Below are 26001 nucleotides of genomic sequence, written 5' to 3'. Positions count from 1 at the left end.
ACTCTGTAGTCTTAGTATTCGGTATGCCAAAATTTAATAGCGCCTGTTACGGGCTTCTTAGCAAAGCTTTGGGCCGCAGCACTAATTCTTTCAGGAATGAAGCAATGGCTTTGACGTTACGATGGAAGTGTAGACACATTTGTGAGCCCCTAGGATAGACTGTATGTGTTCTCTCCCAGACTCGCATTACAGATTTCCTCCAAGCTTTGACATTCATAAGATTTTCAGTCAAGGACCGCCTTGGTTTCAATCAAGTTCTCAGACAGGATGGGCACATGCAGAAACGAGGTCTAATTGGCCAACCTTAAGCGGGCAGACAATTTCACACTATTTCTTTCAGTTTTAGGAGGCACAAAGGTGTTCGTTCCATAGAACTCTTATGAGGCGCGTAAATGAAAAGCAGGTGGGGCAGATTGGACTTTACTTTGTTTGGCAGCTGTCTCTTGATTACCATCTCTACAGGAGGCCCTTGACACTCAATAGCCACTGTTGTGTTTTGATCACATAATAAACTGGTTATTACATTTGAAAAACCAACCTGTGTTTATCAAATGATGTCCTTGCCAAACGTGATTGCAAGATGGCAGTTATCTGATAAAGGGAACCACAAGAAAAAACATTCTTATTAGTCTGAAGGCAAAATGTGTAACAAAATCAAAAATAAGGTATCGGCCAACTCTTACCATTGCGGTTTGATCTGCAAGACGATCCAGGCGAGAAGCCCTGTGGAGCTGGAAAACATAGAAAAGATTAACAATTAGTCTAGAGTTGCAAACGTGCACTGGTGTCACACCAATGTCATCAATTTTCTTTAGTAAATCATTTGTGAGTGACAAATTATAAGAATATACAGTGAGAAGATTAGGCAATGAGATTTTCAGTCTCACCACACTTGGCACAAAATTTCTTAGAGAGCTACATCCCTACCATCAGATAAGCATAAAGCTCACTAGAAGCAAAGCACAAGAAGGGGCGAGAACCGGTGCTCTGGGGGGTGTCAGGAGCTAACTGCAGCCGGGGCTTTAGAAATACGGAAATACATTATTTCCTTATTTTTGTAGCTTTATATTGTGGGTCACACCACTGTACGAGAGGATGACAGTATTGCACACAAGATTAAAGAACTTTGGTAAAAGCAATGATATACATTTCAGTTACTATCTAGAGGATTGTGCAGTTGACCAGTGTTAGACAGGACTTACACATTGGGGGAGGAAATTATTGTCAAATTCTGTCATACTTTGTAAATGCATCCTTCAGAAGTGTAGAAACCCTAAAGATTTGAAGAAAGCAGGGGTGATGCCCATGATCAAAAACACCTGAACTAAACTACTGTTTCTTAGACAGACTGGGAGGAAAGGAGTTTCAGTAAAAGCAGGATTATGGCTTCAATCCTTAACCATTTTAACTGTTTGTGAACTTTTTATCATGTATACATAAAACAAAATAAGATTTGATTGATTGCACCAGAATACGCATACGAGACGAAACATCATCCACAACTTGTGTTACAAGGTACCAGAGAGCTCCTGCTTGTCTACAGTGTTCGTCAACATCTAAACCCAACAACTTTATGATCTTCAAATGTCTAGTTTCAGAACCATGCAAATGACAACCATATGGTATTCCATACAAGTAGAGGCCAGGATCTTGGCTCGTGGGATCAGGAGGGATGATTTTTCCCGATGTTCGTGTCCGACTCATTGCTGTGTCCCGTATGGTAGAGAGCGTGGGAGGTGGACTGCGAGGTACATCTGGTTTAGTGAATAATTTAGTAGCTGGCGACATGCTTTGATGGGTGGTTGGGGGGGGTATTGTTGGAGATGTTCTTGAGTAAGGGAGAGGGTGGGGGGGCAGATGTTCCACTATGTTGTATTGGAGGTTACATGTATGGTGAGCGGCAGGGTATTGTGGATATCTTATGGAATGTTAGATATGGGTCTAGGCTGCGATTGTTGGACAGCTGAGGTTATTTTTTTTTTTTTTTCCTTGTTATCGCCCAGGCATTGGGCGGCGGGGATGTGATCGATTTTACATGAAAATTAATAAAAGTCTGTTTTAAAAAGAAAAAAGTAGAGACCAAGATCTGGATCAAAGTGACACCAATAGCATCTTCAATACCATCCAGAGGTGGATGCAGGGCAAGGGCTCGCTCTCAAAGAGACAAAAAAATGGCTGCATGGGTGAAACTGTTGGATGAGCGGACGGAAGGGTGGACAGGATAAATAGAACAGATACTTTTAATATTATCGATGGATGCCTGGGTAATGTTGCAATTTTAGCTTTTAAAAGTTAGACCCATCCAAATCTATGAAATGACATTATGTGACTCCTTCTTATTATAAATATTTGTGAATTCGTTTGTCTGAAATCCTAAAGGTGAGGATTCATAACAGAAGTGTGATTTGGATAGCAGGTCCATTAAAGTCAAGGTGTTACCACCATACCCAGTGGCCTTCACTTTTGTTATCTGGTGCCAATTCTTCTCAAACCTCCTCGAACAACCTTGCATGCAGTATTTTCACATTGTGTGTGTTATACGTGAGGAATGAACAGCAGGACAATGCTTATAGATCCTGTATTATTTTGACTTGGTTTCAAAGCCTTTGCTTCAGTATGCATCTTTGGGTTTGCCCCAGGCCACCATTTCTGTGCATCTGCTGGCTCTGTCAAGGAATGAGGCCAGTGTATTGTTTCTCGGGGCCAAAGTACATAAACCTTGCACCAGGACATTACAATTTTAATAGGTGCAATAGAGCACATCCGTAGCGATCATTAGTGCACTGATATCTTTTTAGGGTTTTGCTGCACATGGTTACTAGTCGCTGGTGCAGAACCACAGCATCAATAGCTTGTGAATTTAACTGATTGTGGCTGTTCTCAGAGTACACTACATGCAATCAAAAACTGCGCACAATTATATTTCATACATTAACAATTTGGTACAAAGTAGCACAAAGTAATTTGCCGATAAAGAAATGTTGCTCAAATGCCAAATTCAATGTTAGAATTTAGATCTCGGACGTCACAGCCACCAGGCCATGGCATTTGGTGCTGGTGTCTCTGTAAACCTTTAATGCACATGTGCATAACTAAAATGTGCCCACACTTAAAAATAAATAAATAAAAAAGCATTGGCATAGCCAATAGGTCTCACCTTTGGGACCTTATAAGTGTTTAGCTATGCAACAGTTGATGTTGTTGCACTAAGGATATTGTGCTGGATAACTAAACACTTATAAGGTCCTATTGTATATGGCAATAGGTTTTGTTTTTTGGACCTTATAAGTATTGCCTTGTAAATTATGTCGATGGTGCCTTGTCCTGTGGGGTGGTAATAAATAAAAAAAAAAAAAAAAAAAAAGAGAAAGCGAGAGACAGAGTGCAAGCAAAAGACAGTGTGAATGAGGGGGGAATACAAAATATAAAGAGAGAAAGCGAGAGAGAGTGCACGAGGGAATGACTAATGCTAAAAGTACAACAGCAGCTGGTTTCAGGAGAGAGAGCCGTGCACGAGGGAATGACTAATGCAGCTGTTTTCAAGCACACTCGTGCTTGTGGCACCATCCGCCTTGCCGGAGTGAGCAACAGCCAATTAGCTTGCGCGCTGCTGCTCGCTCCCGCAAGGTGGATGCCGCCACAAGCACAAGTGTGTGCTTGAAAATGAGCAGAGCGACGGCTAAAGGCCCTCCTAAGCAGCGCATGCGCGCTGCGTAGGCGAGACCTAAAAATGGTAAGGGAAACATTAATTTCTCAGTGTACACCTTCCGTATTCACTCTGCACAGTGACCTCACTCCACATGCGCTTACGGCAATATTTGTTGGTTTAAATGACTTGTGATGGAGAACAAATACATACATCGAAAAAAATGGAATTAGCTGTTTTTGTTGGCTTTTCATTTTCCATAGGTACCTGCTTACGAAAAAACGAGTCTATAATTCAACTCCCTGTACTGCAATTAAGAAGAACAATTATTCAGGAGTGAGGTCAGATACTACCGAAATATTACATGTAAATACACAGTAATTGTAGTGTGACATCACTCTGCCCACATCACTTATAGACATTAAGCGGCTATGGAGCGTGTGAAACTGGAGAATAAATTACGATTTTATTACTTTGAAATGTTTCACAGTATCGGAGGCAATGGAGTTTGGCAGAGGCCTTACCCTGTGGAATCAATCGTGGTGGCCCTCTGAGGCAGGTGAATGTCCATGTCTGACCCTTAAGGCTAGGAATTTTGTTTAGGAGTGGTGTTTGATAACCAACTAAAATTTGCTGGCCAGATAAACCACATAACGTCGTCATGCTTTTTCTTATTAAAAGCCCTGCATAAGATTTTTCATTTTATTCCTCAGGAACTCAGAAAAACTGTGCTGATAGCTCTAGTTTTTTCCAAAATAGATCACTGCAACACACTCTATTTGGGAATTGACAAGCCCAACTAACTAAACTGCAGTCACTACAAAATGCAGCAGCTCGACTGCTATTTAATCTCCCCAAAGGTCATCCCACTGTGGAAATTTAGCGTGCAAACTGAACATTATCTGCGCCATCTTGCCTCTCCCCAGCGCCACGCACAGCGAATGCACGGCCGCCATTTTAGGCACCCCACTCTCTCCCCGCTCACTCTCGACCGCCAGCGCTTTCCCTTGGCGCTGCAAGCATCCCCCGCGCGCTGGCCACCCCCGCTCTCTCATACAGGCCATAAACCCTCTCCTTCTGCGCGACCCTGCTACGGAACCACTTCCAACCGACAACCCATACATGGTCATGCCTCTCCTTTGATAACCCCCCTTCCTCTGCGCCCCATTGTCTGAACTAGTCCCAGGCCATCACCTAGCCCTGCGGATGCAGTTTATTGCCCCTACTGTAAGGGAAACACCCCACATCAAAGGGATTACAGTAGATCAAAGCCCCTACCCCCTGAGACCCGGCCGGTTGCACACACCCCCGGGAATTAGCGGAATTCCCTGCTGCGCGATAGCCATCTCCCACTGCGGGTAGGGTGGGAACCTCTACTGTAACCATGTGTGGGAGCGGATCTGAGCCGGGGCTTCAGGGGATATTTCCCCGCACATCAAGGGAATCTCAAGAATGTACTATGTATAATAAAGCAATAAACCAGTGTATAAGAGACCAGGTCTCAGAGATGCAGTTAGAGCACCTCGTGACGATACCTTGCTGTCTGATCTGATGTGTTCTGCTCCGACGGAATAAAACTTTGTTTCCTGCCTTCCAGTCTCCGGCGCCTGCCTCTTTTATTGGTAAATTATCGAGTGGTATGAGAGGCGATTACCGCCGGGCAAATACTTGAAAGATTATCAACTGAAACTGCCGCTACCATTTAACACCACCTCTGCTGGTATAAGAACATTGCATTGGCTTCCTATTCAGCAGCGAGTGGAATTTAAGGGCCTATATCCCATTGTGCAGCTTCTCTGTGGAACAAAATGCCAATTGATATGAGGTTGCAGCCAAACAGGCAGCTTTTTAGGAAATCACTTACAACTTGGCTGTTTCCTCACAAATAAGTAGTAAGACTAATAAAGCAGCCTCTTTTTCACACTCCTCAGCACCAAGACGCCATGGCAATCGAGCGCTTTATAAACCTATTTTATCTTCATCTTATCTTATCACAAATCAAACACAAGTTATGAATAATTGTTGTTTATGGAGTCAGCACGGTGGGTTGTATGGCTTTAAAACGCATGCCTCTACTACACATGCCTTCACCACGCCTCTACCGTTACCATGCATCACTTACCACCTCTCACCAGGGCAACAACTCTGTAGAGTAGGGCGTGGGGAGTGACTGACCTTTGCGTTGAGACCTCTCCTCAAGGTGACCAGTGTGCTGAATAGGGTATAAGGAGACTGGCCTCTATGTTGACACCTCTCCTCAGGGTGACCAGTATGCATAGCAGGGTATGGGAGGGACAAGACTCTCTGTGGAGACTTCTCTCTCAGATGATGGGTGACCATAGTAGGGTGTGTGAAGAGACTGCCTTTGCCGCGGAGACTCCTCTTTTGGATAATGTATAGTAGGGTGTGTAGAGGGACTAGACCCTCCGCTGAGACCTCTTGTTACATGATGAATGCAACAAGAGGTCTCAGAAGAGAGGTCTCCTTGGAGTCCTCTCTGTTGGATGACAAGTGTGCATACTAAGGATTGTGATGGAACCGGGCTCTCCACTAAGACCTCTCTTTGTAATGATGGGTGTGCATAGTAAGGTGAGGAAAGAGACTACCCTCTTCACTGAGACCTCACTCTGGGCCGACAGGAGTGCGCAGTAGGGTGTGAGGATGGACTGGTCTCTCCTTTGAGACCGCTCTCTCAGATGACGGGTATGCGTAGCAGTGAGTTGAATGGGACTGGCCTCTCCTTTGGAAGGACTTGTCTCGCCTTCGAGACCTCTCTCTTAGATAACAGATGTGCGCAGTAGTGAGTGAGGAGGGACAGCCCTTTCCTTTGAGACATCTCTCTCAAATGACAGGCCGGCGTAGTAGGGTGTGTGGATGGACTGGCCTTTTCCGATCAGATTTCTCTTTCCAATGATGGGTGTGCATAGTAGGGTGTGTGCTTGGACTGTCCTCTCCTTTGACACCTCTGTCTCACATGACAGGTGTGCGTAGAAGGCTGTGTGCAGGCACTAGCCTCTGCTTTGAGAACCCTTTCTCGCATAACAGTTCATAATAGACAGTGTAGTTGGACTGGCCTCTCCTTTGAAACCTCTCAGGTGAAGGTTGTGCATATTGGGTTGTGTGCATGGACTGGCCCCTCTCATTTGAGACCTCTCTCTTAGATGACCGATGTTCATAGCAGGATGTGTGCAAGAACTGGCCCTTCCTTTGAGACCTCTCTCGCAATTGATGGCTGTGCGTAGTAGGGTATATGGGGAGCAACTGGCCTCTCCTTTGAGGCCTCTCTCTCAGATGATTGGTTTGCATAGTAGGCTGTATGGGAACAACTGGCTTTTCCTGCGATACCGCTCTTTCAGATGAACGGCGTCCGCAGTAGGGTGCTTGAATGCACTGGCCTCTCATTCAAGAACTCTCTCTCAGATGACGGGTTTGCGTAGTAGGTAGTGTGCATGGGGAGCGACAGCCCTCTCCTTTGAGACCTCTCAGGTGACAGGTGTGTGTAGTAGGATGTGTGGATGGACTTGCCTCTCCCTTGAGACCGCTTTTTCAGATGATGGGTGTGCTTACTAGGGAGTGTGGTCTGTCCTTTCAGACCTCTTTCATGGATGACGTATGTGTGTAGTAGTATGTGAGGAGGGTCTGGGACTGCCTTTCAGAACTCTCAGATGACAAATGTTCATGGTAGGTTGTGGGGAGGGACTGTCTTCTCCACTGAGACCCCTTTATTGTATGATGGGTGTGCATAGTAGGTTGTGGGGAGACTTCACTCTGCTCACAACTCTACTCTGTGGGTGTAAATAGTAGACTGATAAAAAACCCTCTTCACTAAGACTTCTTCCTAAAGTAACAAGTGTGCATACAAGAGTGTATTCAAAGATCACCTACTCCTTTTTATTTTTCACGATCCCCCAAGAGTCTAGCGAGATGTAACAAACATTTTTTTTAAACTACTCATCACAGTACTTCTGTCTTACACACTTTCTCTCAATAACAAGGGCCACAATATGCATTTCTACTAGCAGAATGTATTGAGAACTCACCTACTCGTTCTTACAATTCACGTTCCCGCTTGATCGTAAAAAATAGTTAAACATTATGCATTTATTTTTATCACAGCAATTATGCCTTAGAGACTTCCTCTCCAAATCCAGGGGGGCAGGATGCCTTTCTGCTGCACCCTTATACTGATTTTTTACTTTATGTCCACAACATTTACAATTTCACACAGTAGACAGTAATGGTGGCCATTTCATTTCTAAAACTGTAAAAGCCAGCCAATCAGAATGCTTGCTCTTGCAAGACTCTGCTTCCGCAAAAGTGTAAAGGCTCACAGGAAAAATAGGCCTCTCGCCAAATCACAGGGCCCCATTAATCACCAGGGGCCAAGCGCATCTATAACCGCATCGTGCTGTATCGCCATTGTCAGTGCCCATATATATGTTTATGTATATACTTACCGTAGAACACATGCTTGAATCATCGGAATGCTCGCCGCTTCTCCGGTTGCCTGACCTTAAAATGGCGACTGCGACGGCACAGTAGCAGCTCATTAAGGCTCAACAAAGGTTGCTCTACATCTAAACAACCGATTGCCCACAACAACCTGTGGTGATTACGATGCGGTACAATGAGAGCGGCGTTGGTGGTGGCAACGTAATATTACAGTAGTAGTGCGATGACAGTACAATAATGTTGGCACTACAATAACGGCGCTATAATAGCGGAAAACTTCATCAAAAGTCACTATATTCACCAAATAACCCGAAAGCATAAAGGCCATTAAAGGCATTAAGAACACAGGTCTGGCATTGGCATAGTTTTGAGGTCAAGTGGATCTGTGGATTGCGCACGGTGCGGTGCTCTGCATGAAATGGTGGCCGAAATATGGTGGCGCTCATGCCTTGTTAACCACCTGCTAATCACCCAGTAATCACCAGCGATTCGCCCAGATCTCAAGGTCTCATCAGAGATTCGCCAGGTCGCCCAGCTCACAAACTTTCAAGCATTCACGGTCCTTCATAATTTTCAAAAAGGTTTTTCAAAAGGTCTTCAAATTGCTCAACAGCATCAGCGGTGAGAATGTAATACATCGTAATAGCATAACAGAGCGTAATAGAACGTAATAGCAGCGCAATAATGACAATCTAACGACAATCTAAGGGCACTGTTGTAACTAAAGTCACTGTCAAACACAACCACTTAGGGTATCAGCAAAATAAGTGTCTTGCTTTTAAATTTCTTTACTGCTCTATTGCGCTAGTGCTCACATTGCCCACATCGTTCACATCCTGTCAACCAGCAATATTCTGTCAATCAGCAACTAATGTTAGCCATTATTGCCTAGCCAAAGTCCGCTTTTAGCAATTGACAAACGACGTTAGCCAAGCTCCAGTACCAGGCATCAAGTAAAAAGTCTCCTCAAGTCTCATATGCCAAGAGCCAACTTCTAAGAGTAGCAAGTGCATGATACTGTGTGCCAAGGGACAGTCATCGAGAGCCAGATAAGAAAAAGCCAAAAAAGCCAAAAAAACATACACTGGTACTGAACAAATGCGTAGTGAGAAATACCAAGTGTCTAAACAAGTACGAAGTGAAAAATACCAAGTGTCTAAAAGAGACAAAAAGACCTTGCCAAGCGAAGAGAGTAAGGACTCGACTAGCGTAACCGACGAGAGTAAGGAACCAAGTTACCAAGGACCCAAGAATACAAGGTGCTAGAAGACCACACGCCGGATCTCGCCAATTGCGGTGGGTGTAGAACCAAAAAGCTGCCCTTGATAAGCTTGATAACACCATCATTCACGCTCCAAGCGTCAAGTTCCAGGTAATAAGTTCCAGGTAACAAGTGCTCAAGTGCCATTCGTCAATAACCAAGAATCAACGGCCAAGATCCAAGGGAGCCAAAAGAGAACCAAAAGAAAACCAAAAGAGAACCAAAAGAGAACCAAAAGAGCCAAAAAGTGCCAAATATGTATAAAAAGTGCCAATCATCATGACATCAACGTCCTCTACTATGCCGACAAAACCCAACTCATTCCCTGCCTCACGCAGGCAAGACGTCCAGTGCCCGGATCAAGTTTAATGCCTACAAGACTGAAATTGCCCACTGGATAAAGAACAACTGTCTGAAGCTGACCACTGTGTGAAAATGAACCATTTAGGAAATTAGTAAAAAGTGGACCTATGATGATCGGAGACAATATGTGACCAGAGAAGAGAAAGTATCAAAAATATAATTTTTTATTATTTTTGTATTTATAAACCAAGTATTGGTAAGAAATATTTTTCTAGATCTTTGATATTTTTAAGTAAGAAAACATATAATGTTAAAATGACAAATTTGATAAATATACAATTCCAGTTCTGGCCTATGTAATAAGTGCAAAATGATTATATAGTTGTTACTAATACTATTCACACATACTTATTCATTCATACATGGCCTAATTCAGCATATTGTTGCATATCAGATTATTGTGATTATAAACATGGATTTGTATAATAAAGTTGACTAAGAACAATAAAGAAATGTTTTTTTAAACACATGTATTATTTTAGAAAACTAAGAAATGTAGTCATGGCTAACATAATTCGTGTCAGCTGAACACTGGCAAGACTGAAATTGTGATAGTCAGAATGAGCACTTCACCAAGGAACTTCACCTGCTGGCCATCAGAGCTAGGATCGACACCCACATCCACCACCCACGCCAAGAACCTTGGGATAGTCATCTACAGCAAACTCGACATGACCGCCGAGGTCAATGCAGTTATGGCACATGCTTCCATGCTTTGAAGTTTTCAAGTGGCTTTTAATTAGCACCCGGAAATCCGTCACACATGTCCTGGTCACAAGCAAGCTGTACTACAAGAACACCTATGTCTTGATCAAGACCATACCTGAGGGAGCTCCACTGGCTCCACATACACAAACGTGGACAATTTAAACTACTCACTCACACTTTCAAGACACTATAATCCCTGCCCAGCATACCTTAACAATTGCATCTGCTTTCACAAATATTCCAGACACCTCGGCTTGTCCGAACACTTATTTGCACACATCCCACGCATATAGAAAACTAGATCTGGCAGCAAAGCTTTCTCCTAAAGCGTGGAATGACATGGCACTGCACATAAGAGCCTCCTCCTTACTTCTTGAATTCTGCAAGAAGTTAAAGACTTGGGTTTTCAAGTAGCACTAGGTTTGGCTAGACTCTCACCAGCTCAGCACCAGGATACCCTCTCGGGAGATATTGTGCTCTACAAATCAGCATAACATAACAATCTTCAAAATGACATACACCATGAATACAACACTGTAATCCCAATAGTTTGGTGTCGGCTAATCCACAAATGTTAATGACACTTAACAAGCAATGGCTGAAAGTGATCTGACCGAAAAGAAGCAACAGCTAAAGAGGGCTAACCAACTGACCCTCTCTATGTAAAGTTTTAAAAAAATATTTACATGAGGTGCAACACATGTAAACGGTTTGGCGTAGCATCGGGTAACAATGTTAACACAATATTACGTTCTATAACCTGGTGAACTAAGGGCACATATAAGTAATGGTCATCAACTGTATCCCCATTTGTATGTTTGTTTGCAGAACAAAGTAGATGACGTCAGAAAAGCACCCCCTAAAAAAGGATATGATGTATCCGAAATGCATAGAGGATTTGGTAAAAAGCTAATGCAAGGATAATCGATTCACAGTAATTTAGTTTGAAAAAATGAAAGATATGAAGAAATAAATGCAACTGTTGATGATGCCATGAATTTGAATACATTTTGTATGATCAGTAAGAAAGTGTACAGCGTTGGCTCCACACAGCAGTGACTCATAGTAATCCCCTTGACTACGACACCAGAGGATATTTGTTAAAATATATACATATGCATTGTATTTTCAAATAAATATTTGCACAATGCCATGCTTTTCAGTGCAAATCTCAACAAAATCTTTAAAATTGATAAGAGTCCACTTTATACCTGAAGCACGGTTTGCACAACATCATCAACTTTCTCTGCCTGTTCGAGTTGAAAGACGTATCCATTTTTACCCTATAAAATTAAAGACAACAAAAAATACAAGTCAAGATTCCCCAAAGTCTGCAGCACTCAGCTTAGCCAGGCAAACAAATACAATATAAATCAATTTGATTTAAAAACGTTAAGCACCATAAGAGTCCCTGAAAATATCATAATACATAGAGCAAAGTTCATCATAAAAAAACAATAATTTATGAAAAGTAACATTGTTTAGTTTTCTAGACTGCCAGCATATTAGATGTAGCTGAATACTGAATAAAACCTGAGGAGGTTAAACAATGTCTCAGTGCATCCTTGCATTATATTGTTCAGTACAGTTTAAATAAAGAGACAATGTTGGACCCAGCCCTTTCTGCAGGGCCACCCCCTTTTTTTCTCACCTTGTTTTTGTTGGCTTTAGGATTCTGGGCACTTTAGCACTAGTAACCAGTGCTAAGGTGCATGACCTCTCACCCTAAAATGTGGTAATATGTACTTATCCACAATTGGCATATTTAATGTACTTATAAGTCCCTAGTAAAGTGGGCTGTGTGTGCCCAGGGCCAGTAAATCAAATGCTACTAGTGGGCCTGCAGCACTGATTGTGCCAACCACTCAGTAGCCCTTTAAACATGGCTCAGACCTGCCATTGCAGAGCCTATGCGTGCAGTTTTAAACTGTCATTTTAAGCTGGCAAATTAACCTACTTGCGAAGCCCCTATTTATTACACATACGTCACCCCTGAAGTAGGTCCTAGGTAGCAGTGTATTTAAAAAAGTTGGGCATATACTTTTAACTTTTACATGTGCTGGTAGTGAAATACTCTTAAATTCGTTTTTACTCCTGCAATGCCTATCTCTCCCATAGGTTAAGATTGTGATTGCCTTAAACACCTTTTAAGTGTCATTTCCAATTGGGAGCAGATAGAAATTTGGAGTTTAGTGTTTCTGGACTCACAATTTAAAATCACAACTTATGGTGAAATTGGATCTTAAATTTCAAGTATGAAAACACAACTTTTAGAAAGTTGGCATTTTCTCACTTTAACCATTCTGTGCCCCCGCCTGTCTCTGAATACACATTTGGGTTGGGTGACAGCTGGGATTTGTGCATTCCCTCTAGACAATCACAGAAAGGCAGAAGGAGTGTGTCATTTGCATCCTGATGGTCCACCACCAGGCTGATGGGCCTTTCTGAGGTAGATTGGAAGGGAGGAGCTGACACTTGCACCTGAATAGGACTGTGCCTGTCCCCACACAGAGAGCTGCATACCTCCCTGAAGTGAGTCTGGAGCCAGGGCAGGAAAGACAGGGACCTTGTCATCTTCAATGGCCTCTGACGTCTACCCCACTTCAAAGGCACAGTTGAGTTCAAGTACTGGAACCCTAATACCACCAAATCATAACTTTGCTGGAACTAAGGACATTCCGCCTGGAAGAAGAACTGCTGTGCTTTAAGAGCGACAGCCACTTTGCTACCTGCATTGCTGTGTTGGCCTGCGGATTGCTGTGCTGTAGGAGGGACTGTCACTTTGTACCTGCTCTGCTGTGTTGGCCTGCTGCTTCTTGTCTTGGCGTGAGAGGGACTTTACCTGCCCTCTACATCCTTGAACCCAAGTTTCTCCAAGGGCTTGCTGGCTTGCCTCCTATATTCTGAATTCTCAGAGGCACAAAAGACTTCTTGCAACTCTGCTGGTGCAGCTGGACTCTGCAATCCGCGAGTCTACCCTTGCCTGAAGTGCCACCTCCAGTCCTGGGCCTGAGAAGTGGGTTCTGCAACTGTTTTCTTAAAAATATAGACACAGTAGCCCCTTTGCGCCAATCAGAACTGAACCAGTGCCCTCCAATGCCGACACAGGTCCCGACTGAGAGGTTCGATGACACCGCAGTGCCAATTCTTCAACACGGTCTAGGAGGCTCGACGAATACACAGTTACCAGACTGCTGGGAATATTCTGATGCATTGTGTGCTCAACCTCAACGCTTTGCTCAATTCAAGATACTTTCTCAGCATGCCCTGCATGGGATCTGTAGCCAGCCGGCCCTTTGGATTTGCACCGGTCCCTCGCGACCGCAAGTAATCTTTTGACCGTTATTGACTTCTAAGCACTGTTTACACATATAATTTTGAAAAATCTATATCTCAAGTTCTACTCGTTTGATTTTTCCTATTTTAGTCTTGTTTAATCAGATAAATATGCTCTAATTTTCTAAACCGGTATGGAGTATTTTTTGTGGTGTTTTCACTGGCTTACTGTAATTCAGGTGTGCATAATAGCTTTACACACTGCCTCTTAAATTAAGCCTGACTGCTCTGTGTCAAGCTACAAAATGGTGAGAACAGGTTAATTTAGGTTGTGTATCTGACTTACCCTGACTAGGATTGTGGCTCCTGCTTGGACAGAGTGTATACTCTGCCAACCAGAAACCTCAATTATTAAAAGACAAGATAAAGCTGCATTCACAGAAAAGCATAAGGTCTGTGACCCCCTGCTTCCAATGAGCAGTGTAAGCATTAACTGGAACATGATATGAACGGCAAATACAGCATAAGGGTAGGCTATGTTGTTGTATTTTGGAAAGACTCACACCCCTACATAGTCTTGTTGCTCAGATAATACAGTCAGATTACCATACAACCAGCAACCCGCATTCATCACAGGCTGTTCTTTGCTTTTAGCTAACCAATAGCTATGTTTCACTACTTGAAGTAATGCTACAGCAATGGGTTGTTCACAAGCTCAGAACCAGCAATTTTTACTTTTGTGTTTTCCAAATACCTCAATCACTGATTCAAGCGATAGTTGCCTGATGTTACCTCCATTATAGATTCCATGTACACCACGAAAGTCCTCAACTTGTAGCGTTTCCAAGTAGACTAAGGGTTGCAGTGCAAACAAATCAGAAACTGTCATCAAGTCTACCTCATATCTAATCTGATATAATGGCATACCTGATTCAGAGTTCAAAGTGGCCATATAGAACTGTACTCTTTCACCTGTAAAGCAGTGAAATCTGCAACCCCACCAGCAGTTTAGCACAATAAATCAAAGCAGGTTTTGCTTTTTCCAGATACACCTGAAGCACAGATTTCGCTAGTTATCTGTGGACCTTTTTCTCAAACCTTAACATTGCGCCATATTCATTGGCTCTCGGGATGAGTATCGACATTAGAGGAAACTGTAATGAGGTGACAGGCGCCTCTAAATTAATAGTGATCCTAAGTCAAGATGGCAAGGGGTGTTGAGCCAGGAAGCAGTTTGAGAATGAGGCATGGCTTGGCTCAGAGTGCGGACACTGAGAGGTACCTTATCAGTAACAGATGAATGTTGGATAACAGTGGCCATAAATTTGTCATAGAGCCAGAGAAGAGATAGAGAAGAAATGGCAATCATGAAGCAGCCAATCACTCCGGGATCCCAGGCTCAAAAAGGATACACAGTAGAAAGACAATGGCAGTGATCAGAAAAAAACTAAGAATTACAGGATGTAGTGAAATGGCTGATGAGAAGACCAATAGGGAAAGCAGGACATTTGGCAACCCTAGTCACACCGGTGAAAAAGAACTCTGGAAGAAGGTAGTGATAGGATGGTGCATGAGCTACTCTGGAGAAAAAGAGACAAGACAGTACTAATTTCATACTTAATAATATTACCTAGGTGGATAAAAGCAGGTGGAGTCTCTGGGTGAAATACTGGGAGGAAATGCAGAATAACCAGCAGAATTAGGATTGGAAGGCAGATTGCTCTGTTACTTCCTCAATTCTAAGGGAATAATTAAGGTTCCACTTGTAATGGGCTAGTAACTCCATGTTATTTCAGCCTTCATTCCTGAAAATTATTGTTCATTGTTCTGCCAGTCTGCTGGCTTCCTCGCATATTTGGATTATACTGTAGAAGCATGCGCATAGTTCATCAAAGGTCAGTTGTGCTATTATGTTACTCTACCATCAGAAGATGGGGTGCTGTCCTGAGGGAGAGGTGGTGATTTGGCGCTTCTCTATTTGGTGAGATCTCTGCCACCTACTGATCCTTGCTGGTTCTAACAAACATTAACAATGCACCCATCAAATCTGAAACCCATTCCTTTCATGAATAAATATTGCCTCTACTTTCCTAGTCTCATTTTATCACCATATTTTCATGCAAAAAGGGAAATCATACGTATATTTGGCAGGTGAAAATAATGCAGTTTTCTCTAAACTGACTCCGCAAATACATTTTTTGAGAACAAAACAAATAATAAAATGACCAAGTGCATCAAAAACGTTCAATGTACAAACATTTATAAGAGCAAGCTACGGACACGGATGCCCCAATTTTTAAAGGAATAACAAATACTTTCAATAAACAGCCTCTCTGCGTTTTGAAAATAAGACATAGTTTGAACTTTAAAGAAAGTGAAAAGACACTTACCCTTAAAACTTTATAAGGTGTAACAATGTTTTTTTCTTTGATGAGACACACCTAAAATTGGCAAACCAAAGAGGTAAGTGAAAAGAAATTTTGCAATAAAAGACATCTAAAAACAGTGATTATGGTTTGACAACTACCGCCCAAGTACCTTATAAAAGCTTATGAGCTGTGTAAAATGGGTTGTCCCATATCTAATGAGTTTTATTAATATATTAGGGAAGATAGAGCTCATATATAATGAATCGATAAAAAAAAAACAGATACTTATTGTCCATATGGGTGGACTATTCAAGTGCCCAGACAAGTAGAGGTCTTGGCTCAGTATTCTGAAGAATACCACACTTCTACTGTGGATCCTTATACGAAATGCCATGTTTGTAACTCTCCATGTTCATTTGGATCAGGATTACTCACATTTGGGGATTGGACCTACAGTGGGGCTTGCAAATGTGGGCCAAACTCTTGACTCAACCTTTTTAATCAATGATAAATCCTAACGAGCGTAAATCACAATTTGTTTACAAGTGATTAAACAGAAAGTAGAAAGGTTCCACAACAGTTATGTATCTCTAAGGAACATTTGGTCACACGAACGAAACGTGTCTGAGACCTGCATTAAATTACTAAAGGTTTGCAGGGTAGAAATTCCTTCTCTGTTAACGGCCATACAAAAAGACATATTTCCTGGTGATAGGGTCAATAATGCAGCAAAAAAAGTAGACAAGCCATTTTATCAGATCATCACCTTAAAAGCTGTAATATGTTTACTCCACCATTCGGGAATCTCCAAAGTAAGCAGGATACAGGAATTGTGTAGCATTACAATGCACACATGAAACCACTTTATTGAGTGACATAACTATAAAAATGTCTCGCGACTATGTATTTATAAAAGTGCATGATAAGAGTCTTGAATTTCTAATTCCAAAAAGCACGATTCATTGCACTTTATGATGTCGGTGTGCCCACTATTGGTGCTCATTAGCAGCAGTCCAGCACAAAGCTGGAAGCATTCACGCCTCCATGCTACAGAATGACCTGAACTGCCAACATCTACCCTACACAAAAATCCATGCTTCTCAATGTCACAGAGCCGCCGAATAGAGTGGTAGACAACTCCCTAGCAATCCTCACACTTATGTATTGTACTGCTGCTATCAAGACTGCAGACCTTTCGAGCATATTACAAAGTCCCAAACATTGAACAGGTAAAAAGTAACTGCAAAAAAAGGAATTTCTCACTGAAAAGTCACATTTCCTTAAACCAGGGTATTTAACTTGGCTACATCATGTATTGTTTCTATCATCAATTCTGTTCAACTCTGTGCCCATCTGGCACACATCAACCACTTATTAGGCTTGGAAAAATTTACCTTGCACCGACGTAGTTCGCTTAATTTCGCCTTACTCTTCCTACGTAAAATTCCCCAAATTAAGCTATTATGCCACACTATGTAATTACACGCCATTCATAGTAAATATTTACTGAAAATGTGGCACTTGTAATGAACAATTATCATGCCCCATGGGAATAATGCATAGGGCAGAGCAAGTAGCTGTTGTTTAGGGGTGTGAGAAATTTGATTAATTTGCTTTCCCGTTAATGCCACAAAATTTCAGCATAATTACATGAAATTACATGTAACTAAACAAAATGCAAATCTGCCACTAAGCTCTATATTTTAACGCAAAATGCATCCTCACATCAATTTTTGACAGGACGCATTATGTGCTAAAAAAAGAAAGAAAAAAAAAAAAAGTAGGGTGAACAGCATTCATGAGGCAACTCCTCATACATTCAGAAGTAGGCAGGGAAATGGAATATATCCCATGGGACAACAGCCTTGTAAAAGCGATAAACGCTTCAGTTAAAAAGGCCATATCAGATGCACTAGTGGTGAACAAGGCTTGTTAAGCCGAAATGCGTAGATGTTGGTCTGCGATATTCACATTTTTGACTAAATTTGCCGTACCACGGAAATGCTGTCTCTGAAATATTATTTTGGAGCAGTCTTGACTGACACACACACACAGAAATGCTGTCTCTGAAATATTATTTTGGAGACAGACAGACAGACAGACAGACACACACACACAAACACACCCACCCACCCCTTCCCCCCCCTTGTGAAGGCATCTGTGATAAAGGATGCTTGGTAAAGGGACTATGTGGTAAAGGCTATTTCCCTCCAACACCTGCAGGACCCAGTTCGCCCTCTTTCAAGTTTAATATGTCAGGAAATACAATAATTATAAAAACAAAGCACCAATTTAATTGCCCAGCTTGTGCTTGACCAGGAACCAGGTGTGATTTCAGGCTTGCCACGATGGAGAGGGTGCTCAGGTAATCCAGGAGGTCACACTGGTCAGTGTTTTTACTTTACAGCGTTACCTTTTTCCTGGAGCTCCAAGCCCTCCAGCAGAGTAAGGCAAGAAGCTGAAGCCTCAAAGTAAAATATTATGACACTGAGCTCATGCAGAAGCTTTTGTCTTTGGTGCAAAAAGCTCAGAGTGGGTGAACTGGATTTCACAGTCGCAAAGTTTGCTTCATTGCTGGGATCAATTTTCGCCCTCGTCCTGGTATAAAGGTTTTATCTTTGACTTAATCATTCTATTTTTGGTTCTCAAAACCTACAAGAGGACAAGGGCAAAAGCTGGAGCTAGGAAAGGCTCCAAGGGCCCATTCATTTTTACCACAAGGTCACACTGAACAAGTGGTTAGCACGACAAAAAGCTCTCAGAGGAACAAACCTAGTTTTCGTGCGTATTGAGGTGCCCTCAACTGGGAAGCCTCAGCACATTGATCCAGTCATTTGGAGGTTTCAGCTGATGAATAAGTTGCTCCTGATCACTTCTGCAGCCCTCAGTTCATCAAGCAGGCATCTAGAAACCAGGTCTCTCTCCAGCCGGGGCTCCTACAGAGTACAGTCTACAGCAGACAGCTACACCTTCATGTACTCCGATGGCTTTTTATATCCCTGTAGTTAGCAACAGGAAGTCAGGCACTTGACTCATGGGGAGCAGTTCCAATCCCTGGGTCTCAGCAGGAGTCTTGGTGCCTCCACTCTCTGGTAGTCTTCTTTCTTCCAGATATTTTCTTGTCTGGTCCATGAATGTTCTAAGGAAGTGGAAGTGAGATGCCAGCTTTATCCTGAGTGCAAGTTAGGGATTGTAGAATACTCACCTTTTGTTTAGCACCTCCTCTTTTGGTTTACTGTAATCTTTCCAAAAGACCGATCCCCAGCCATCCCACATATAAATGAGCTTGTGGCCTTCCCCTGGCCACGCTCTTACTGACAGGAGGTGGTCTCCTCTCTGCTAGGGCTTGAACTGGTTTTCCCTCTCGCTGGGGACCGAGGCAAAAAATCTAGGGTGACTCTGGGAATCAATGAAGCCAGTTCTTGATAGCTCGATTTGACATTTTCAAGTCAAAGGAAGAACCGGTAAAGCAGCCCTGTCACTTGGTCCTGTCCCCCTCCAGGAGCGACTAATCCTTGTAAGTAACCTGTTTCCAACCCCAGCCAAGCCTTCCTGGTGCCTGAGGCCATCACATTGTATTACGAGAGGAGGATCATTAGCAAATCAGCCAAGGATGTGTATTCAGTCTCTGGACAAGAGCTGAAAAGTGAAACAGTTCTAAACCTGTTTACTCTCATGTAGCATAAATTACACTTTCCTAAAGTTACTTATCCACAAGATTATCAAAAATCTACTTTCACCACTGAGTTACATTTTTGAACGTAAGTGAAAAATTAGTTTAAATCATCGCTTTAACTTGTTTCCGTACTTCTATATGAAAATGAGGCGTTACCTATTAAAGTGTCAACATTTGCTCTACCAACAAAGCAATTTAATTTTCTAGCGTAATAATTGGATTCCAATCACACCATATTTAACACATGTTGCAATTCCAGCGATAACAATTTTCTTTTGGATTTATAAAGTGGGAGTAGGTTTTGATGAATTATGTTCTTCAATAGCACAACAAGCAACAGTAAGCAACGTAACATCATCAACCGATCCTACAGATTGGGTTGTTAGGTCTGTAATGTGCATCCTTATGTGCAGCTCGGTCCGGTGGAGAGAGGGGGTAGGAATACTGATAGTTCCACACTTCAGAACTGACACTATATTATAGTGCTTACCTCTACCGGTACTCGATGCCACTCACCACTCACCCAATTAGGGTTTTGGTGTAGATCAACTGGTACCACACATTTTTTAGGGTGCTGTACGTGTGGTCAACACTGACACCTCCAAGAGGTCCTGAACACCACCAAAAAAAGTGCAGGTAGTATTTACTCTGGTCCTGAAGAATTGCCATTCAATAGATAACAGGCAAGAAACATGTTGACCGTCGTAGCACATACCCTCAGAAATCTTAGAGTGAGAATGTGCGTTTCACTATGGAAGTGACCACAACTCATTAAAATTGTTCTGAGTGGATCACTATCCCCTGTTTTATCTTTCACATACCCCACACATCACTGTCACCTACACTAGTTACCTTCCCATTAGGGCCCTCACACACATTACACCCAACGGCATTGGGAATAAAGATCTCCGCTAAGAAGGCCCCTTCCCGGGCGCCTGATCGGGTATTGCACCGCCGACCCAAGGAGCTAGACCCGATGATGAAGCAAGACACTTGTTGGGTGTGTGAGGGTCTCCTTTCCAAAAGGAGGATTTCCTTCTCTGTTTTCTTACCATTACCTGCCACATCATAGGAACTGCATACTAATTCTGGTTTCACCATCCTTATGTTACAACAGGATCCACTCAATGACCATTAAAAGGAGTCCGAAATCATTGAGAACAGTTAATCCTACTGCATGCATCATATTCAGAAATGTGCTTGTATTGAAAATCTATAGGTGTAACTTAGCCAGCAATTATTTGGAGAAGAAAGCAAAGAAAAGAAAATCCAATTTGTTTGCAATATCGTCCTTGCACCTTGCAGTATTTTCTATGAAAGTATGCAAAACTGATAAATAAATTACTGGTTTTGTATCAATATATCAATTAATTATGGAAGGAAAGTCTTTTTTACCTGGGTAAATGTGACAGAAAACAAACCAAACCTAAAAACAAGAACATGAGAAAAAGTTAATTAAAAAGTGTATGACTCATTATACTGAAACCCACCAACTAAAAAAATGTGGTAAATAAATATTGCTAATTTCCCACATAAATTTACTGATACAGACATGCAAAATTAGCACGGAATTAAGTGTAATCCTCATTAGAATAGAGAAGGATATAGGAAACTGTGTTTTTGCACTGATTTCTGCATGTCATTCTGCAATTCTGAACCAATTTCTGACGGCTAATTCCTCCTGGTCTTGCCTGCTAAACTCGGCACCTTAAACGCCTGTGAATATTACACATGCGGTAATATCACATGCAAAATTTCTGCAATACTTGTAATGCCGATTTGGGTCGAAACACGTTTCCATCCAAATCAGTATAAAGAGGCCACTCAGAACGAGAGCTTGGGTGATTAGTTCGAAAGGCACATATACACACCACTGCCACTGAGTACAGCGTTGCAATTGACTGATAGAGCTTTGAATTATACAATGGAAAACACTGCACAGTAGTATGCCTTTAGGAAAAGAGACAGGAGGATATTTTAATTTTAATCTAAATTGCAGATGTGTATTGCGCGCTGTGTAACATGTGGAGGTGACAGGTCTTGTGCTAAGACAGTCAGTAAGCAGGCATGCAGATGCTCCTCAAAATTTGGAGTAGTCCGTATAATGCCAGCCAGTGTGGCAGCAGGAGAGAAGGGTGGGAGGCACGTTCCTAATTGTTCTTTGTGGTAGTCTGGACATTGTTCACCATGCTGACTGGGTGAGTGGGAGCAGCCTCACTGGCCTCCATCACCACCTCCAACAAGGTGTAATGTTCACGCAATTTCCATTTTTCCAGGGCATAATTTCTGGAATAAATTGAAGCTTTCTGTACCTCTCCATATAATTTCGTCCAGAAGATTGAGTCCTTTGGAAGGAACTTCTACAACGTGCAAATTACCAAACCTTCCCTTTTTGCCACTCGACAGTATTTAATGTGTGCACCGAAGAACACGCAGTCCTAGGCTTATCTTACTCTGAAAAAAATGTTTATTTTGTTTTTCCACAAACATGTTGTATCTACACAATAAACACAGTGCACAGACCACCCTTAGAAGCTTACCACCGACTCGCATACGTGTCCGCTCATATACTATTCTTCTATATAGTAATCTCAGACACTGCAGGAGCAACAACGGCAAAACAGCTCCATCTAATTTTAATGAAAATATAGAGATGCAGTATTTTTTTGCCTGACACACACAACATGAGAGTTCTCGTCTGCCACTCTTCGTTTTTGTAAACTACACAAAAGTAAAATAAATAAATAACCATACTGTGTAAGGGTGTTGCGAGGTTTTTTGTCTTCCTTCACATCTATTGTTACACAGTCCCTCAGGGGGATCTGAAACAAAGAGAAATAAATATTCTTACCACACGGATTGCTTCATTCAAATATACAAGTATAAGCTACACATTCTGTTATATCCTACTTAATTGATTATCATTTTAGCCCATCTTCAACTGCCAACACTCATCCACTCAGACACCCAGGCATTCCATGCATCACAGGCACACCAACATTCTATGACCATCTCACGCTCTGGCTGAGCAGCTAGTGGCAGCAGGGCTGGACTAAAATGATAATCAATTAAGTAGGATATAACACATTCGTTTTACATGACTCAAATACTGTTTAACACAGCCTCGAAATTGTGTTACGCGTTTTAAACGAAAGTGACCATGAAGAACAAGACACATCTACATTTGAAAGGTTCATGCTGTAGCAGTTTCATCCAAATACAACCACAAGAAGTGGCAAAGCGGGACTAGCTTGTTTTATGTGTATGGACTCGAATTTGAGAGCTGTGGGTTGAGGGATTTCACTGGATGCACGAACTGAGCACGCACTTGCAGCCACGCCCAGGCACACTGACATACACACCCTTACTTCATAGTCAGGACATAGGAAATCTGCCCCCATACTCCACAAAAAGGTGTATCATCAGGTCAGCCACAACATGGAGGAAATACAATGAGAAGCTATGGAGATCAGCAATGGAACAAGCAGTGAGAATGTGAGTAAACCTCAACAGATTTGAACTAAGGGTGCCTCTTAAGGAAAAGCCTTCAACCTGGAAAATTGATTGCAGAAGAGCCCTTTATATCCAGAAAGGTCCAAGCCCACCACGCGAGCAGGTAACAGACTGGCCAGAATATCTGACTTCAGCACTACAGATTCTACAAAATGATTGCAAGAACGCATCGCTGGGTCACAAACCGGACTATGCGCAAGAGTGTGAAGAAGAGGTCTACTTCGAAAAGCTTGTCTCCCTTTCACGGGGGTGCGCACAAGCCGTAGTAAGAATGGGAGGCCTGCTAATGTTCCAGCCATACATTATTCGGGCCCCGTTACTAGGATCAGCATGAAAGGGGTATTATCCCCCCCAAGTTCACAGAAACAGGGGTACCTGCCAGGTGTATGCCTGCTATCCCTGCTGCAGTACGCACAGACAGGAGCGCTGCTTTAGTGTGCGCAGCAGGAACATCACTTGAAAAGTGGCATCAAATTTGCAGGGGGAAATATAATTATACTGTTATATGCAGATTACATTTTATCATACGGAAGTGAACCTGAAGCCAATCTTTCCTCAATCGTGCACGAGATCATTGGCTGTCGTGGGGTTTGGTCTTGGCCCTTCTGCTGCTGGTGTTGGGTCTCAGTTAGGTTGGTCCCTTAGTGTGGTCCTTGGTTTTCTGAGCCGGTTGGTCGGCTGATGGACTAGAAGGCCTCAAAATCAGCTGGAGCAAGTCTTTCAATTTTCCACTGACTAGAAGAATGACCCGATTTAGAATGTCATTTCTTCTGCAATGGACGGAGGAGTATGGGTGCTTCCTGGGCACAGGCTGCGCAAGGATGCTTATGTTGCATTATGGGAGAACTAGGACGTGGAAATAGAGGAGAGGACTGCACGGATTGCTGGATGTGACTTCTGCTCTCCCTGGTCAGGGTGGAACAAATCATACAGGAGCTGGTTGCCCCTAGATTTTCATATCGCTTTCTTAACATACCTATCACCCCATTGCAAGCCTCCTTCAATATGTTGAAATCACTAACGGCAAACCTGGCATGGGTAGGTAAATGGCCTAGAGTAACCTGGAGCATTCTCAAGCTGCCTTATGAGGCCAGGGAGTTTATCAAGCCCAGACCTCAAACCTCATTGCTATAAAGCAGAGGCACAATTTGCATAATAGTTAGGCCAAAGCCGTTGAAATTTGCCAAATCTTGCACTCTAGGCTGCTTCGCCCTGTTCCTGGAGTACTGGTTTATTATGCCGGACTAAAGGACCTGGAGTAGGAATGGATCCAGTGTGCTGAGTGATGAAGAGTAATGCAGAAAAAGGAGTTATGGGTCCTGGTGGTGTCCATCCTAATTCAATGGGTTATTTTGTTGGTATTACATGTCCAAAATGGGAAACCCCTTACCCAGTGATATAAGGAGCTTACTTTAGGGTGAAGGGCAGAGCTGGTGACTGAATATAGTAGTAAATCCTCTACCAGAATGAGTAGCTGTTACAGAAGGTAATACATTTTTTTTAATTTTTCCTAGTATTGAAATTATTTATTTGTGATTATTGTTTCAAGGTAATCAGGTAATCCGGAGTAGCACAACAAACGGAAATGCAGCCAACACGTGTTTCGGCCCTTTGTGGAGCACAGGCTTGTGACTTCCTCAAGGCGTGGATATTGAAGTCTCGGCCGAGTGCACATATGTGTGGTCACAGCTAGGTCAAGTCCTTATTAGGAGGAAAGTTCTATGGTCCCGGGCTGCGTACCAGGCTGTGTCTCTAGAAGTTTGAGTTCAGTGTCTCCGAGGTCTCCAAAGTGTCTCTAGTGTGCACTCGAACAGAGAGATTTTCTACTGAGCCCCAGGTCGCCTCTCCAGAGGGGAAAGCAGAAAGGTTGCAGGTAATGTGCCCACCAATGATGGAAGAATTTTTAACGCACTCACAGGCATGCCACTTTATCATCAGTAAACAATGAATTTGGTGGCTGAAAAACAATGTAGGGCTTCAGGTGGTTAGAGAATTGGGAACAGGAGCTTTGAGATTCTGCACCCATCTTGAGACCCAGTCATCCGCCCCCTGGCCCCCCTGCCACCCACCACTCAATGTTTTAAGGCAGATGTGTGTGTTGTCTACTTATCTGTGCATGGAGTAACCCAAATCCTCTAAGATCAGACTCAATGGCCCAATATACGTGTTGAATAAGGCCATGGAGAGGATAGAGCAATGAGGGTCACAGCACGTTATTTGAGAGCACCCGGAGATGCATTTCCCATTTTTTTCCTCCTAGTGCCTCTGTTGCAAAATAAGTATAATAACCTCAGAACCTAATCACAGAAGCTCATGTGGTGTTCTAGGGCTTCGGACAACCTTCCAGGATCAAATGTATCAAAAGACACCGACAATTCTAAAACACAAGTAAACAGGAACAGAGGTGAATAAATTGATGATGTCTGGATTAGTGATAATAAGACTGAGAATGTTTCCTTTGTAATGTGTAGGCTGATCGGAATATTGGTGTAAGACTTGGACTATTGCTGGATTATCTAGGGTGGCATTTGATTTACATTTAGCATTGCTTAAGTCCAGAGCGAAGTTTCTGGATAAGATATTTTTGTTAGACTTCATTTGGTTTGAGGCACCACATTCTGATATCTGGTACATGAAATTAGATTTGAGTTTGGGTAAGTGGGACATGGTGCTTAAGTAAATGGCTCAGGATGGGGATAGCAAGAAGTCAATTTTTAGGCATATGAATATGGCCTAG

At 42.6% G+C, this 26001-nt stretch overlaps 1 protein-coding gene across 1 annotated transcript in view; it reads right to left on the bottom strand.

The window, feature by feature from the left end:
* NSMAF (neutral sphingomyelinase activation associated factor) overlaps window positions 1-26001 on the bottom strand; it is a 624890-nt gene that overhangs the window by 478245 nt on the left and 120644 nt on the right. The window contains exons 4-9 of the mRNA XM_085605566.1: window positions 22506-22573; window positions 21147-21177; window positions 16097-16147; window positions 11642-11713; window positions 684-731; window positions 539-591 (exon numbers count right to left, since the gene is read on the bottom strand). Coding sequence (XP_085461692.1) covers window positions 539-591; window positions 684-731; window positions 11642-11713; window positions 16097-16147; window positions 21147-21177; window positions 22506-22573 — 323 coding nt within the window. The remainder of the gene's footprint in view (window positions 1-538; window positions 592-683; window positions 732-11641; window positions 11714-16096; window positions 16148-21146; window positions 21178-22505; window positions 22574-26001) is intronic.

The sequence above is a fragment of the Triturus cristatus genome, chromosome 5_1, assembly GCF_964204655.1.
Source record: "Triturus cristatus chromosome 5_1, aTriCri1.1, whole genome shotgun sequence".
Classification (NCBI taxonomy): Eukaryota; Metazoa; Chordata; class Amphibia; order Caudata; family Salamandridae; genus Triturus; species Triturus cristatus.
This window is presented reverse-complemented; position numbering and strand designations above follow the sequence as displayed.